Source organism: Falco naumanni, chromosome 3 (genome assembly GCF_017639655.2).
Source record: "Falco naumanni isolate bFalNau1 chromosome 3, bFalNau1.pat, whole genome shotgun sequence".
NCBI lineage: Eukaryota > Metazoa > Chordata > Aves > Falconiformes > Falconidae > Falco > Falco naumanni.
This window is the reverse complement of record NC_054056.1, coordinates 56180908-56198733: the sequence shown is the minus strand read 5'-3', so window position 1 is coordinate 56198733 and position 17826 is coordinate 56180908. Positions and strand designations below refer to the sequence as shown.

Here is a 17826-nt window from a genome sequence, read left to right as displayed (position 1 = left end):
TTAGCAGCTTAAGAGAAGTACATTCTGGTTTTGCACCCTTTTCACCGAGTTGAGATTTGGCTGTCATCAGAGCAACTCTCCACCCTCCTGCTCCTGCAAGTACAACCACTTCTTCAAACATGCTGACAAAACAGGAACAGGTTAAATTAGTTCTGGGCCAAAACTGAGCAAGCTAAACCTTTCACTTGAATACTTCATGAATACTAAGCACTTCTGGGCTGCCTTCAACACATCAGATCTACCGGAGTCTAATCATTCATTCCTTTAAGCAGTGAGCACCACAGTGTGGACAGTATCTGTCAAAACAGCCCAGATAAATGAAGCAGTAAGAGATTGCACGCATCCAAGTGTCAAGGCTACTCAAGTTCTTTCAGAGATGTATACTACAACAGTCTGCCTCAGGTTCCCTTTGCTACTGAAACTCTAGCAGTGGAATTAATTGGTATTTTAAAATTTCTTTTTCAGAAATGCATTCGTTTTATACTGCTAGACCACTCAAAGACAAGGAAACACTAACTCCTACAGCTAGAAAGAATTTTCAAGATGTTTATGAGAAGGCATCAGACAGGATGAATCCATTTTTTTTTTTTAAAATGTACCAGCTGCATTTCTGTACTGCATTACTTGGGGCCTAAACTACACTTACGACAATCGTCCCAGGAAAAATGGCCTCCTAAACAATGTGTAATATCTAGGCTTAACAGTGTAAATTAAGCAAAGGAAACATGTTCTTTTAAATGTTTTTATTACAGAAAAACAAAAGGCTTACACTTGACTTAAAAAAAGCAGCATTATTTTGTGAATTCAAAGTTATTACAGTGAAGTTGCTTCAAGGAACGTTCAGAGGTGGAAGAAAAAAAAATAAAATGCCAGATCCCCCCTCAGACAGCATCATTGCATGACCACAGCAAGCCCCTCAGATTCATATCACTTCTGACACCCAGTTTGTAACTTGTATGCTTTTTGTATGCTTTTCTTCTCCATGTGCCCGTCTTGTTGGATATAACTGGGAGAAGGATTTGATGAAAATGGCAGTACATTTAAAGTCTAATTTTCAACAGCTCAGTACATATCTGATTGACATTATAGTTCAGAAGTCACTGAGACACGTGCTTTCCTCCTAACTCTAGCCAGTAAGTGTTACAGTTTTAACAGATCCCAGTGTGATCTGTTTCTTTCACCGCGTTTATCATATTCAGGTTCGTATCAGAAGATTTCTCAGCAAGTTATTTGGTTACTACTGGTTATGAACACCAACAAAAATAACAGCTCATAGTTAAAACAGTTCTTAGTAGTGCAGCAGAATTCAGAATTATTTTTTCTTCTTTACTACCCACCACAGAAGGAAAAGCAATGATCCAGTGACCACTTCAGTTCTTGTGTTGCTTTAAGTTTCCAGCCTGAGTTAAAATTAAATATGTAATGGATCTGTATTTGAAATCTTAACAAAAAAGAGACAAATCAAGAAAACATATTACTGTCTTAATAGTCCTATGTTTTGACTATCAGCACTGAGTCGGGCTAAAGTCCAAAAAAATTTACAGGCTTATTATTGATTTATTTTTTTTTTTAAGAAAAGCATCACGCCATATGAAAAACTTTCTAAAGCAACATCTCACTCTTCAAATATATGCTAAAACTACCTCAACGATTCTGAAAGAAATAATAATCAAAAAGCAAGAAAACTCAAGACATTATGTGCAATTAGCTATAATGACAAAAATTAGAAAAGACAATTCATTGAAAGAAAAATGAGAAATCAAAAAGGGAAAAAAAAAGTATCAGACACCTGCTATTCAGTATTCTATAAACTCACTTTTTTGACTGTCCTCCCAAAAAAAAAAGGTTGGACTCAAAATCGGATGTGGAATTTTTCTGAAAAAGATGCCTGAACTCCTCAAATATTGTTTATATTGTTTGATAACAAAAGCTTTTCAGGTCAGGGAACTACTTAATGTACTCAGAACTGCAACATGAAGCCTGCTGTTACCAAGCTACTTAAACGGAAGAAACAAGTTTCTTTCCTACAAGGTAAAAGAATAGAATACATTTTCCCTGGTTCTGATTTATATCATCATCAGGTTTAATGAGACACATAACTTCTCTGTTTAAGCTTACCAATGTTTTTTATTTAAAATTCCTTAATTTAGTGCAATAGCATAGTAAATTATTACATGATCAAGCTGCCTAATAAGGACATCATGATCTGTATTATACAGTAATATACCCTTAAAAAAGGGAAAAGAAAAAAAAAAAAAAAAAAGAAAAAACCCAGCATGAATACTAAGAGGAAGAGCACGTAGGTTTTGTTTCTGTGGTAATCTGCTTGACATTGATGCCAAAAGCTTCTTTATAGCTTATCCCTGGAGATTTTAACCCTGGACACAAATTAGTCCTTCTCACAGTCACAGGGTTGTATTAAAAGTGACTTATGGTTAAACTGGTAACAAAAATGCATTATATTGACCAAACTCTATGAATGGTAATATTATGCTCCATTAATTCCTTCCTCCAGCATAGGTAACAGTCTCAGACAAAAGTACCTTAAACATGTAACACCATTCAAAAACCCTTGTCATTGGAGAGTTATGCAAAATTATCAGAGGGTGTTTATATTTACTTCTTCCTTTATCAACTTATACTGTGGATTCAGAAAACTTAATGATCATTTGCACTGTAAGTTTGTGTAAGCATTTGTACAAAACAATTTAACAGGCAATCACATTCTAAAAGGTTTATAATGTACTTTTGGAATATTTTTAGCTGCTAAAGCACTAATAAAGAATTTAGCATATAACTCCCACATCCTATATGAAGTAAACATTCTTGACTGCTAATAATTGTATTATTACAAGGTAAACCAGTCCTCTAATTCCTAACAATTTGCATTTAACTTGAGAAAATAGAAAAGTTTGGGGTTTTTTTTCCCCAAATTAATGCGCAACAGGTAGAACATGTAACTTCTTGGAAAATTTGAAAGTTGTCTTTAGCTATCAAACTCTGAAAGACTTTACAGGTGTCTTAATCTTTCTTAGGTTTCAGCCTTTTTATAGGAATGAGTGTTTAGCTGGGCTATATTAGTAGTAGTTCATCACATACACTGAGGTCAAGTAACAACATCTTTATCCCACTGTTCTGGAAATGAAAGATTCAAAATTCCTTAAAAAAATGGTGTAGAATTGTACCTGCAAAATTCTTCAGTTTAAATTGTCTTTGTTGATCTATTCAAGACATTTAAGAGAACATCCATATTTTTTTATGTCAATTTCTGAGAAAATTTGAATACATGCAAGTCAAAACTACCATAATGCAGACAAAAAGGTCCTCTTTCATGAAGATCATCAATAAATGACTACCTTCGATAAATAAGTCTATTTAGAAATTCCAGAGAATTCATTTGCTAAACAAGTTAGTCTTTTTTCTTTTCCATGATGTCTTTCTGTTTAAGCTCTCCATCTGAAAGTTCTGTATATTTTCCGTTCTTTTCCTCCTCTTGTTCTTCCTCACTGCCTTCATCCGTGAGCTCCCGATCACCATTTTCCTTTTTAGCTGCCTCATTTTCATCTATCCCTCCATCTGTATCAGCTGTGCAGATTCCATAACACATAATGCTGATGACCCCCAGGGGCAACCCAAAGAGAAAGCATCCCAGAAGTGGTGAACTCTTGAAAACAGACTGTTGAAACACAAATTTGAAGTAAAAAACACTTTCAGTGAATATACAAAAATTACCACATTAGTACTTATTACTCTGTCTATTTATGCAAAAACATCCAAAATGACAGCCAGTTTGGTTTTGGGTTTTTTTGTTGTTTTGTTGTTGTTTAGATTTGGTGGATGTTCTTTCTTTTTGTTTGGTTTAAGTTCCCTACCCCTCCCCCAGAAAGAAGGAATCCTCATTTTAACAATTCCTACTATAAGTTTACAGAAAAAGACTCAGAATTTCAAATATTACAATGTTGCATTGGGATAGCTAGTGTTAGCATGCCAACTGTATATCCTATTAATTGTTTGAAAGTTGAGAAACAACTGTTCTAAAAGTGTTCAAATGAGACAGTCCATCTCTAATTTGTGCCTCATTCTCAAAAATTAGTTTGAGTAATAAGGGATCCGCAGAAACATTCTGTTATTAGACAGCTTCCTACTGAAGAGTAGTTTAATGGCACAAGAGGAAGGACTTTTGGTTTCAAAAACTCTTTGGTAAACACTGCACACTTCCCGAAATTTGGAAGCCACTCATACAGAAACATGTTTCAATATAAATTCACAGCACAGGTTTTTTGCTTGTGTAGGACAAGTGAAGAAATGGATTTGCGTACATCTTCCCAACAAAATTCTGTTAAGCATAATTAACCTGTAAGAAAGATGATTAAAATATCTGCTTTAAAACTACACTTCGCATAGTATTTAATCCCCTTATTAGACTGAAATTGTAACTTTTCTCAGAACATAGAAGTGCTATCAATTTCAGTGAAAGCATGTCAGAAGGGTCAAGGAGAAGGTTTTGAATTTTTCCTACTCTATCTCTTAAAATACATGTCAGGCTAATACAGAAAAGGAGTGAAAAGTGAAGAAACAAATGTATGTGGAATATTTAACACACAAAATATTATTAAAAACTTTAATCAAGAAGTTAATTTGGCTTGAATATAAAGTATATATATCTGTAACAGATACACAATATATACATTATAAACAAACACCTAAAAATATTTCTAAACTCTCTGAAAATATTTACATCTTGATTGACAAGGGCACCATCTAATCTTATGAAAAATAAAACTTACTACTACAGTAGACTTGGCATCATAGACTACTCTCTTGATTCGTTGCAGAAGTCCATCACCACCCTGTGCCTGAAATTTCAAACGGAACCATGTCAAAACTGCTGACACTTTCAGTTATGATTCCAAAAGTTCATTCTTCAGACCTTGCAATCTTAAGTCCCTTTAGAAGGAAATGAAAAGTAATTATTCTTGCATCTCATGATGCCCAGACACTCCCAACTTCTCAAGCATGGATAAACATTTCAACAGTCTCACAAAGAACGTTTTAAAAAAAATCAGTGCATGCTTCAACAGTGGGCTGGCTTTCCACTCTCTCATCATAGAGGAACACCAACAGAAACTACCAACTGTCCTGATGTAGCAACTATAAAGTTGCAGAGATCTTCCAAACTTCCCTGCACCTGATGGTATCTATTTATGGACTATGACAGAAGCAGCTAGAAAAATCTAAGTAGTAACAACAAGATATGGAGGTATAGTAAAAAAGTCATAAAACTTCAGTCAAGCAGTAACAGACTATACCTACATTAGCACTTAATTCAGCGGTCTTCAAAATAGCTACATGAATCTGAAGGCAATTTGTCTGTTTAACAGGACCAGTTTTCACTTGTCTTAAGTTGCCAGAGAAACAAAACAACATTTTGGAAGTCAACTGATCTGCACTTGACCCTGAACAAACCCCCTCAAATTACAAAAAAATCCACAGAGATGAAATACTCACAGAAGGCTACCTATATCACCTTACAGAAAATTACAAGAAAGTCAAGCTGAATAATCCAAGACTTCCCATGGAAGGGTGGAGGGTGTGGGGAAATGTTATGCTTCTCAGAAATTTCACTGTGTTTCTGAAAGTCTTCATCCTATTACTTTTTTACAGGCATGCTTTGAAGACTGTCATTCCTCAACAGCTGCACAATTTCTTGGGCCTGAATATAGCCAAAGACATGCCATTTTATGACTATAGACACCGTTTAGTTTAAATGAAGTACATCCTGTGCTGTCTGTCTTGTATTAGCACTCTCACATACATATAGAGATGTGAACTTAGACAGCTCTTTAATCATTCTAGCTGAAATACTGCAAACAGAATGTAGAAAGTTCTAAGTGACACTATGGCAAAAAACAAGGCATCACAAACAAACCTCCTCAACTTTAAAGAACAGAGAAATCAATTTCATTTGTTGTTTTAACCAGGATGACGTATTAAAAGAGTGAAATAGATGTTGACAACATAATTCAGCGCAATTAAAAAACATTAAAAAAATGACAAATGAAGAATAAAGACCCACCAAATAAGTTACAAGAATACCCCTCACCTTGCAACAGCAAATATACCTATATTACGTTGCTACATTGATTTGTCAGATTAAATAATCCAAAGTACCTCTTCTGACTCAAACTATCTACAGCATACCACCCAATGACATAAAACTGCTGGTATAACGTAAGGTAGGATTTGGCTAACACAGTAAGCATCCAATATACAGCGAACTGGGGCTTAAACCAACATAGGCTTCTCCCAGAAAACAGTCAAATGATTTGTTAGCAGTAACTCCCTTCATGGCAAAGCCTTCTTGCCCTCTAAGTGCAAATGAAAGCTCTGATCCATGATCTCTTTCCAAATTCACACAACGTAGCCTTTTGTTCAACTTAAACAGTATACCGAGTGGAAAAAGGAATCTGAGTTTGTTTTCCCAGCACTAAAAAAATGTCCAAGCCATCAAGTCCAGATGGATTTATTAATTCTGCTGTTTTAACAAAGGCCAGCTCATTTTTAATTTTAGAGCAGAGAGAGAGGGGTAAGCTTGTGTCTGTCTGTAATATGCAAAGCAAGTATACTATGGTTTTTGAATTTGAACCTATTATACATCAAGCTACTGGATTTATTAATTTTCTGCCAAAATAAAGGCTAAGTTGAATTATGTATTCACTATAAAGTAAATTTTAAACAAATACATTTAAAGCAAACCAGGAGATGAATAAAAGCTCTCAATTTACCAGTGAGAGCAGTAAAAGGAATATCAAGAGAAGTCAGCTAACATTATGCTATAAACAAAAAAAAAGCTTGCTTTCCACAAGAGGTTCTGCAGTCAGAACAGCAAGCAACAGCACACCTCAAGGATTCAGTCACGTATTCACTGACAGCACCCAAGACCGGAAGACAGACAGGACAGCAAGACAAAACACATGGTATAACAATAAGAGTAACCAATTTTTTCGCTACTTCAGGACCTAAGGAAATAAATACCAACCAACATATTCCAAGTCACATTGAGGACTTACTTCAGCTGTACCATCCAAGATATTGTTAATAAACTGAACCATGTCTTCTGTGTTTTCAATGTGCCTATCTGGTAGAAAATACTGCTGATTGGACGTATTCAATACAACAATAGTAGGGATTGTCAAGTCACTGAAAACATAAAAGAGATCGTTTATACATTTAAAGAACTACGGTGTAAAACACTGCAATTCAGATAACTCCTACATCATTCAAAAGGGTATCCATTAAACTTCACACCGTGTGAGTTCTAGAGGGAAGAGAATCACCTGAATGGTAGAAGTATGTTTCTCATTGATATTTTTTCCTTCAAATCTGTGCCAGTGGTGCTATTGAAGCTTACTGCATTTTACATACCCACACTGACTGCAAATCAGATACCTTATGACTTACCAGCTAGTACAAGATTACAGCTAGTAGCCTTGTATATGACATACTATTAGCAGAATACATTAAGTGTTTTAGTGCACAACAGCAAAAGCATAATCCAAAAAATCAATCCCATACAGCCATGGTCCAACTGATGAGGCCTATCAATCAACTTCTACCTGTGTCAAGTCAAAAGAATAGGCCATACCAACCAAAGGTTTTCGATGTCTCTTTTAGATATGGCAGATGAGCTACAGAGGTTTTAAACAATTATTACTCAACAGCTGACATTAACCTTCACAAGCACTGTTTCATATCACAGAATCAGAAAGAAAGAAAAAAAGAAAGATTAGAAATTATCTCTGGAGATAAACCAGTATTCAATTACTATTCAAACTAACACAAAAGTCAAAATTAGATTAGGCTTAGCAAAATTTAATACTGCACAAGTGCATTATCCAACAAGATAGATTTAAAAAAATACATTAGGTAAGGTGAAAAATCTCTTGTACTCTTTGCCAATTTTCTACAGTTCTGTCAATAATGAATTTAAATACTAGGTGGCCTTCCTCCAGAGCAGAAGCAACACAAACCTTGGTTGTCCACATTTTTACTCTTGTTTAATAGTGCCTCAACCCATGTACAATTGTAATCCATGTAATATTGATGATGATCTCAACCTTAACTGTGGCTATCAATCCGTAATCAATTATTTCATGAAAATACTGTTTAGTATTTACTCAAGATTCTCATTATTCTTTGAAGTAATAGAAATTATTCCAAATTTTCTTAACACAATTTAGGCTTCTTTTTTTTTTTTTAATTTAAATTCAATTCCAAACCTACAGGTGAACAAGTTTAATACTGACACGTGAAAATTTTCCGAACTCCCAGAAAGCTAATTACTTTGAGACTTAAGGTGCAGACCACATTCCCAGTACTCAAGTAGAAAGTATGGTGGCACCTCAGAAAATGTAAGACCAACTACAGAGATAACAAAATAACATCACGCTTTCAAAGGAACGTAAAAAAAAAACACAACTAAACAACAAAACTGTCTACTGTAACAACCTGCAACATAAGGTTCTCTAAATACAATTTTTACCTTGACATTTTTATTCTCTATTTATTAGGAACAAACAAGAAATGTAAATAGCAGGAAATCAAACCAAGTCAGGCGTTTTTGCAAGTGCCTGGTAAAAAGTTATCAACCTCTGTCAAAACACCTTATCCCATCCCAGCCAGAACAGAATAAATTCTATTACTCTGACGTAGAGAATATCTGTTCCCACCCTGTGTGTCCCCATCCCGTCCCCCCCCCCCCCCAAAAAAAAAAAAAAAAAAAAAGAAAAAGAAAAAGTGCTTCTACTGCATTTAACAGTCTGGTAACTGAGGTTCTTTGAGTTGGTTGTAGCACAGCTGAAAGATAAACTCCACACAAATTTTACATGCTATACAGAGATTCACTGGTGAAGAAAGAAATTATGATGTCTGCTAATGGAGTTACAGCCAAGTTCATAAGTGTACTTCTATCAGGGACTACTACATCTACCACCACGAATCATACAATATTTTGTCCTTTGTGAAGAAACAGAATTTGTTCCTGTGTGCATCTAGCATAGTAGAAGAGTATTCTGCAACAGCTTTCTTGCTATTCAGGAGGCTTATTCTATTTCCACTTGCTGCCATCTAGTGGAAAACCGGACCACTTGCAATACGGTTTTACTCTAATTACTCAAGCAGCCAAATGAAGAGCAGCTACTTAAGACACTGAACATTTTTCTGCATTCTTTTGATGCTTTCCACTTACGCTGGAAATGTATATACTCTGTTTACAAAATAATTACAAGCCTATGAGTACTTTAACAGCAATTTCACATATACTACAAATTATAAAATAAGGCATTTTTCTGATTAAGTTAAACAATCCAGCTGAACAGATCTTGCACTAAATCACTAACTGCTGCAAATGGCAGTTCTGTCTTCCCCTTCATTTTCTTCCCCCAGGGACCTTACATCCCTCCCCTGCTTCTTTGCACTAGTTCTGGTACTTGGCAAAATACACAGGAAGACATTTAAGGGTTTTGTTGGATCTGCAAAGTATCTCCTCCACTCCCCTAGCCAAAAAAAGCACTTTTCTGCCCGATAAACAGGCTGAAACAGCTCAGTACTCAGACATAAAAGCCTGCACAGGAGAAGCAATGATTTGAGGAAGGTCTCACTTTTGGCAACTATAAAGCACCAGATTAGTCACATCACTTAATTTCAATTGAGACACAGCTGTTTTTAAATTAACTGTATTCAGGTGTTAATCACAGACATTCCACAGAAATACAGACCTAGTGCCTCCTGAGTCCCTGTGAAGCTCCTAGAACCTTTAGGGGCACAAACACATGCTTTGATGCCCAAGAAAGGCATGAGCTGGCATATTGACCGTAGCTTTTCCCCTTCTTTCACTCAAAAGGCCAGAGGAGAACAAGTAGTCAACTGTAAAGGCCAAGCAACTTAACTAATCATGCATTTTTAGACAAGGGCAAATGTCAGGAATCTTGTTAAACTACTTATATATTTCAAAATGTACCATGTACGTATCAAGTGCAGACATCTTCCATGATGAATTACATTTGGTGGTTCTTCTCTGAAGAAGCATATTTCTATGCATGTCTTAAAAATGTATCAGGAATGAAATGTGCCACTTCAGAAATTAAAACCATAGATAAGGCATAACCATTATTTATATTTCCTGTTACAAACTGACATAACTTTTGTCTAGTGCCCTGTAATTTTAATAAAGGGAAAAAAAATCCCCAAAACCAACACAGTTCTAGTAGACTTATTAATTTAACAAAATAGACCTGAAATATACTTTGTCAATCAGCATTACCAGTAAACCAAACATTTAATATTTATGCAGTCTAATTTAACAAACAACCAATACTATACTACACGCTGAATTTTTTTTTTAACTCATGAAAGGTGGTAATTCTTCCTAAGTTTGTTTTCAATTAAATATACTTAGCAACAAGTACAAGAGAAGAAAGAACATTCAAATAAGAATTTACTTACTCCATTAGTAAACTATTAATGTAATCATTTCCATCCATGTGGCCAAACTGGAAATCCCTGTAAGAGCAGCAGTGAAACACAGGATGAAAAAGAAAGCAGAATAGTAGGTTTCAGCAAAAGTTCTTCCTTAAATATTTTTCCGACAGCTGAAGATGAGAGCACACATTCAGTAATATAACTCAAAAACTGACAATCTACAAGACAGTCAGCATCCCAAAACACACTCAACTAAGGGAATGGTCTTAGTAAATATGAATACAAAAGCAGGCACTACAACACATTTCATGGATGTCTTAGAAAGGCTAAAGCAGAAGTTCATTTAAGATATTGTAGTACCATGTGTACCCACCTGTGAAAGTTATCCCGATAATCTCTAGCAACTTCCTGAATAATAGATTTTAGTCTAGAGGGGGGGGAAAAAGTGACACTGATAATCCAGGATACACCTTGTCAAAATACAAACAATAAACTTAAGATTCCCCCAGTAAGCAACAAGTAGTAACTCATCAGTAATAAGCATTCCCTGTGCCATTAACAAAAACCACCTTGCTCATCTTGATTGGTTCCTACGGGTTGAAAGACTATCTACCACAGTCTCAATGTGATAAAACAGTCAGGCTGCTTTGCTCCATCTATTGCCTTCTGAAGATGCAGGACTGTGACTCTGAAGAAAATCCAAAGTAGTCTGGGAGAACAGCATACACAGTACTTGAACAGTATTTTCTTAGTCTAATTATGCATGCAATCAGAAAGGGACAAGGAAAGTCTTGTTCATCTCAGTCTCTTCAGCAAACACCAACTCAACTGAAAACACCCCTCCTTAATGTAAGTCCCACAGACAACTAATATATAAGCACCACTAAATTCATTTTTAAAGCAACCGAGCTGAAGAACAGTCATTTGCTTAAACTTACTAAGTTCATCTCAAAAATAATCTGAACTCAATTACTTTCATCTATATTTAAAAGATGACACCATAGCTTTAAAAAGCTATGTCATCACTGTTTGCTCCTGTGATCTCATTAACAAAGGGCAGAGAGTGATTGATACAGGAACTCCCATCATCTCACTGAACTCACATGTGCTTCAACAGAGCCACAAATTAAGTAAATTCAGTAGGCTGAAGTCAGAAATTGGAGAACATCCACCAGTTAAAACCATTCACTTAACATAGCGTTTCTTAACATTTAAGAAACTTCCCCAGTTCTCTGCGTCATGCCAGCACATTTCTCCCATAGTGTCACCAATGCTCAATTCTGTACCTGGTATGTTCCAGTGAAGAGTTTTTATCATCAACGACTGCAATAGCCACAAGTTTTCCTACAATAAGGAATAAAATACTTGAAAGCATTTAAAAAGAAACACATTCTCAGACGGAAAATACTCCAACTTAAGAAGGTTAGATACTCTCCAGGGACAAGAATTAGTTTTAAGTATAAACCAACCTTGCTTCCAAATATCCTCTTCCAGCTGTCCAAATTGTGGTTCTCTTAATGCTACTGAAAATAAATACGTGGCTTAATGCCACACCACTAACAGTCTATGAAAAGAATATCTATAGATAAAGAACTTAAATGGGGAAAAACACAGATAAAACTTAACTCCCTACTCAAGCTGCACATCTGCACATACCTGAGGTTTTGGAAACATTCGTTATATAATGGCAGTTAAAATCAGTTTGTAAGTGATTGAATCACTATTGTATGGATTCATTAATGACTTTTTCACACTATTGAAAATTTGCAGTAATACTCTTATGGCAAAAAACATGGAAATTCTAGACTCTGCCAGTAAATGTCATTACATCAGAGAAAACCCAAAACCAACAAGCAAACCCAAAACTTATTTCACAGACCTCTGACAGAGGAGCTTAAAGACCAAACACCAGAATATGCTGATCTTTTTCAGGATTCACTTTGGGAAGTTTTTCTGATCAGAAGAAAGAAAAACCCCAAAGCCTCCTAAGATGAACCAGATCAAAACATGTTTAGAAAGCTGGCCAAAGGTTCTCCAGATCAAGTATATCCTGTTCGGAAAGCAGATCTTAAGTGTAAGTCGTCAGCTGGATTAACTAAAGCCTCTAGAGTGCAGAAGAACAGTTTGTTAAGTCTCTTTAGATGCCGTGATCCACTCAAACCCTGCCCCACCAAGCCAATCTATTGCTCAATGCCTACCAATCACCACACCACAGAAAGCACTCCCCTCTAAGAACCAAGCAATACTGAAGAATTTTTAGGGCAAGAACAATCATTCAAACCTAGGCTTTCTTAGGGAATAGCAATAGCTTCCTCCCATCCCACCTCAGTTCTCACTTTCCCCAACCCTTTCCATACCCTAATACACTACCTAGTGAATATACTAAGAGACAACGACTTTTTAGACTGGAAAAGAAGATGCAGATAAATTCCAGGTACTTACTGTGTATTTATACATAAAGCTCTTAAAAGAAATGATTGTTTCTCCATTGTATTAAGTCATAGATTTTTTTTTTTTTGGTAATTTGAGGAATTATTAGACAATTTAACAGGAAGAAATATGCTATATTTAAACAATTTCTAACAGCATGTCTGTAAATAACCTTTTAAAATGTAGGTTTAACAATATTAGTTTCACAAACACTTAAGAACCTAGATATTTCATAATCTTTAAAACCTGAAAGAACTTAAAGTTGCATTGAGTATAAATTCTTTCTTTTGAAACAGAATGCAGATTATAAGGTGTCCTGACCTGGAAAAAATTTGCACTTAAAGTATTTCTTCTGCTGCTTCAAAGTATGTATCCCTTAAGAGCAGCACCAGTCATCTGCCTATTCCAGAAGTCATTTGGCTGCAAAGTTTTCATCTGCCTTGCACAAGATTTTACTAGAGAAAAAAGCTGAAGTATTCCCATACAGGTCCACTTTGGTACCTCCTTCTCCCCACTTCCTTACCATATCTAATTTAAAGATATCTGAATCCATTAGATGTATCAAATGTGGATGTGTTTAGATATGTGTTACTTCTAAATGCAGTCATAAAATTCCCTGCAGATATTCCAAGAATTAATATATAATTTATGCAAAACGTAAGCTGCTCTTAAATTAAAAGTCCCACTAATCTTTTTGTGGGACTACAAAAAGATTAGATGTGGGACTACAGGATTAGATACGCTAATTTTTATGTTGTGAGAAAAGGACTAGATAGGCTTTGGATGAAGCCTCTGGACAACAAAACAGGAATCACCAATATCAAAAAAAGATTGGCATTACCAACTCTTTTAATTAATTTCTGAGGTTAAAAAACCCACATTCTTAGTACTATTTTTTTCTTTAGTGTTAAGTACAAGAGATGCCAGAGAGTTTAGTGGTAGGAGCATCTCACCTGTATCTCCAAGTTCATACAGCGTAAAGCCATCTACATTAAGATAACCTTGAAATCTTTCTCTGTTTATCCAGGATGACAAATCACCATCTTCATACTCTATTAAAAAAAAAAAAAGTAAAAAAGGTAGACAATCAGATTTATTTCAGTACTATAGAGGCAAACACAAAGCATGAAAAGATGTTTTGATGATTATTTTTCCCAAATTAAGGGTAAACAATACTATTCTGGAAGATAAATGTGACCGAGTGCACAAAGGAACAGTTTCAATCCCTGTTTTTAAAGGGAGGGGGTCAAGTTTCAACGAAAGTAGAGATAGAAAAATGCAGAAAGCAGTATTTGTGAGAGACCTTAATGTAACAGAAAGAAAACAAGGAAAAGTATATTTTGCATTAATAGCATTGTGAACGTAAATGAACACATTTTTATGTATGATTCAGAATCAGTTATACTGAGGGCTAGTTTCAGATGTTGGATGTTATAACCCATAAAGAATCAAATTCTAATACACATCAACACCATTACAATTAGACCTTAATCACAAGTAAAACAGAAAAACATATAAACATACATGATGCATATACATACACACATATAATGCACATTAAATAAATTTGTGTTAAATCTTATTGTATTGAGTAAATTGCCAATAACTTCAGGTTAAAAACTGTCATAAGATTGCAGCAAGCAATTCCAACCATAAAGCTTCCCATAGATCTGCATCCCATTCCCCCTGCTATGAGGAAGACAAAAACCCAAACCAAAACACTAGGCAAGGCCAGAGCATTGAAATGGATTTTGCTAAGTTTTTTCTTACAGTGAGTTATTCAAATTTCTGCCCAATCATAACAGCTGCACATATAACCTTATCCAGTCTTTTATACTGCATCTTCCTAACTTGTTTGATTGTTTCCAGTACATTACAGAAGAGTAAAATTTTTACAAAGGAAGTCAGAAGCCTGGATTATTATGAGCCTTGTGCTTGTTTTGAAAGATTTGGGAAAAGCAAGCAGCCACACAGGAAAACGTAATTCAGAAGTGTTTCTCTTTGACAAGCTTGCCTTCTCCAGGCCTGGTTTTAAAGAAAAAAAAAAAAAAAAAAAAAAAGGCTAATCAAGGAGTCTGTAGAGTGAATTTTTATCTGTAGGATGATTAGTAAGGCGACAGATTGAAGAAGAACACAACTAACACAACTACAGCCTTTCTATGAAATCATGAAGAAAATCCTTGATGGCCCATCTGGAATATTTTGCTGTGGTACTACTGATCCTCAGAAATTAAAACAGCAGAATAATCATCTGAGTGATGTTTTCAACTCAAACACTTACATTTAAAACAACTTTATCAAGATTAGATGTTTTCATAAATAAGCGGTGCAGTGTATCTATAAGCCAAACCATGATATGCAATGTAAGTACATGTGTGTATGTGCACCTAACAGACTGTAATGCATGGGCTTTACAGTATAGTCTGAGAATAACTGGCACTTATACATGGATATCCACAAATACAGCTATACACTTTTTATATAAATGGCTGGTATACTGCTGTTAATGATGTTAGGAAGCACTACTAGTTTACATGCTGGACAAGCCACTTAAAGTAGTTTATGCAGCCTAAACCTACGTATTAACTGCTACAGTGACAACAGTCCATGTCTCCTTAACTTCTTCTTGTGAGTGACAGTTTCAGCAAGGAAAAACAGACCTAACGGTCAACCGTCCTACGTATGCATAGTATGCTCCATCAGTTATATAGGGAGAGGTTATGCCATCTGATCCTTTCCCACTACCAATATCCAAGTAACACAAATGTGAACATCACATATGCTCAAAGGTATCAGTCAAGGCCCTCCAAATTTAAACAAAGAACAAAGGCAGAATCAGTTTCCTCTTCCTTCACAGCTATCGAAGAAAGGCTTGCTGCATTAACCAAGCATACAGCCTGTATTGCCAAGGCATAAAAAGCTCAAACTGGACTCTTTTACATAATCTCTGAGCAGAGTACACATTTGAAAAAAATCAAGTTAACTTTAAGAGACAGAGATGTGACTGTCGGGAAGAGGCCTTCAGAGAAAATCTGATTAACTGTTTGGAACTGCAAATTCATCTTGTGTGTGACTCTTCAGTAACAGTTTTTATTTTGTATATGATGAATTTGGACAGTGAGTGAAGGGATAACTTTTTTATGTCCATTAATGCCAGCAAAAAATATAATAATAGAAGCTACATCTTACTGAGAACACATAGCAAATATCATCACTCCTACTTCAGTATTGCTAAAACCAAATGCACTTTGTTCATAAAAACTAATTAGTTTTTTCTCTTGTCCTTCATGAAGAAGCTGTTATTTATCATAAAATTGGGGAATTTCCCAGCACGCCAAGACAACCTTCCAAAAAAAAAATAATCACAATTGTTCCAGTTTTCTCCATAGGTACTTTAAATACCGTGTCTTAAGGTAATGTCCACTTTTACTTACCATCGTAAACAAAGTAAGTTCCATCTTTGAAGACCAAAACAGCAGGCAATTCAGGCAGCGTCACGTACTAAAAGAGGTGTTTTTCAATTAATCCATGGAAGATTAAGATTTTTAAACAAGCAAGCAAACAAAATCTTAAAATGTGGAAGTGTAGTCCATGGGGAAAATCTCAACATAGATTTAAATGTTTTCTGTCTACATTTACTAAAATAGCTTTCTAATATGCAGAAGGTGATAAATTAACACAACAAACATTTTCGAGAGGTAGGTCTCACAAAGTATAAATGAAGCAGGATTTTTACTAGTATCTGCAGTAGCATGAAGAATATTTTATTGGTTGGATGTGAACTTTAGATAGATCACAACTTGAGTTTTATCAATCATGCTGTTCCCAATTTGTGCTGTTGTCAGTATACCTGTCATACCATTAATTCTATTAAATGGACAGTCAATATTGTAAAGTAAAATAGTAACATTGCTACCATGCAAAATGTCCTACTAAATCTGGGCTAATTCCTGTAGTTCAGGCTGACAGGAATATAAAGGCATAGCTTCAGCCCTAATTTAGGCAAACAGAACAATGAATGCCTGCATTACCACCTGTATACCATTACATTATATTTAGGATGGTCAGCAACTTACTCAAAAAAAATTACAGGCTGTAGAAATCTTTCCTTTGGAACCTAAAAGAACCTTACTCAGTTCATGTCTTCAGTAAACTGCCACAGAAGCAATACTGCATCTACTTCTCACTGCTTGCTACCGTTCTAAGTTAAAATTCTCACAGTACTTGTGGTTAATAAAGGACTGTCTCATGAGCTTAGTTTTGATGGTGATGTTGGCTGAATTGTCTAATTTACTGATGTTTGGAAAACAACAAAAGTATCATGAGTGCTTTTCCAAATTGCATGCCTTCTGCAATTATTCTGCATTATCTTTTCTTGGAAATAAAACATAAAAGCAGTAGGTTTATAATGCAACATCTTATATGAATGAGCAAAAAGGTGGCAATTCTAGATGATGCTTTATTCTCTTGTTTGCCCATAACAGTTTAGCATCTTTAAAGGGCAATTCAATCTATTTGCAACTTACAGCTTGCAAAAAATGCCTGAAGCTTGGAAAAATATTACTTAAGGTGACAAAACTAAGCCTAACAGTGAATACTGTCATGCAAAATCTCACTACAACTCACAACCAGTGACCGTAACATTTTTGCTTCTCTCTGTAGAATATTGCATACCGTTACTACTTCAGTTTAAATGACATTTGTGGGAAATTACGTTTAGTAAGAAAAACAGCTCATGGCTTACATCACTGATCACATAATCTCAAAGAGTTCCAGCTTTTTACACTCTTTCCACTGCACAAGTGATCAGTACTTTTCTTGCTCATCTGGGGCTGAAGTGCAAAGAGCAATATTAAGATTGAGGTAGCCTTTGATACAAGGCTTCCAGAAATCTAACAATACACTATTTATAATGAG

General features: G+C 35.4%; 1 protein-coding gene across 3 annotated transcripts in view; it reads right to left on the bottom strand.

The window, feature by feature from the left end:
• Nucleotides 1-728: 728 nt before the first annotated feature.
• Nucleotides 729-17826, bottom strand: part of TMX3 (thioredoxin related transmembrane protein 3) — a 29487-nt gene continuing 12389 nt past the window's right edge. Inside the window, exons 8-15 of one of the 3 annotated variants that reach the window (XM_040586726.1) lie at nt 16344-16410; nt 13863-13961; nt 11766-11823; nt 10853-10906; nt 10504-10560; nt 7071-7200; nt 4788-4856; nt 729-3676 (exon numbers count right to left, since the gene is read on the bottom strand). In XM_040586726.1, coding sequence (XP_040442660.1) covers nt 3410-3676; nt 4788-4856; nt 7071-7200; nt 10504-10560; nt 10853-10906; nt 11766-11823; nt 13863-13961; nt 16344-16410 — 801 coding nt within the window. In that variant the 3' untranslated portion in view covers nt 729-3409. Of the gene's footprint in view, nt 3677-4787; nt 4948-7070; nt 7201-10503; nt 10561-10852; nt 10907-11765; nt 11824-13862; nt 13962-16335; nt 16411-17826 lie in introns of those variants that run through there. The other 2 variants (XM_040586727.1, XM_040586728.1) reach the window with 2 other exon arrangements.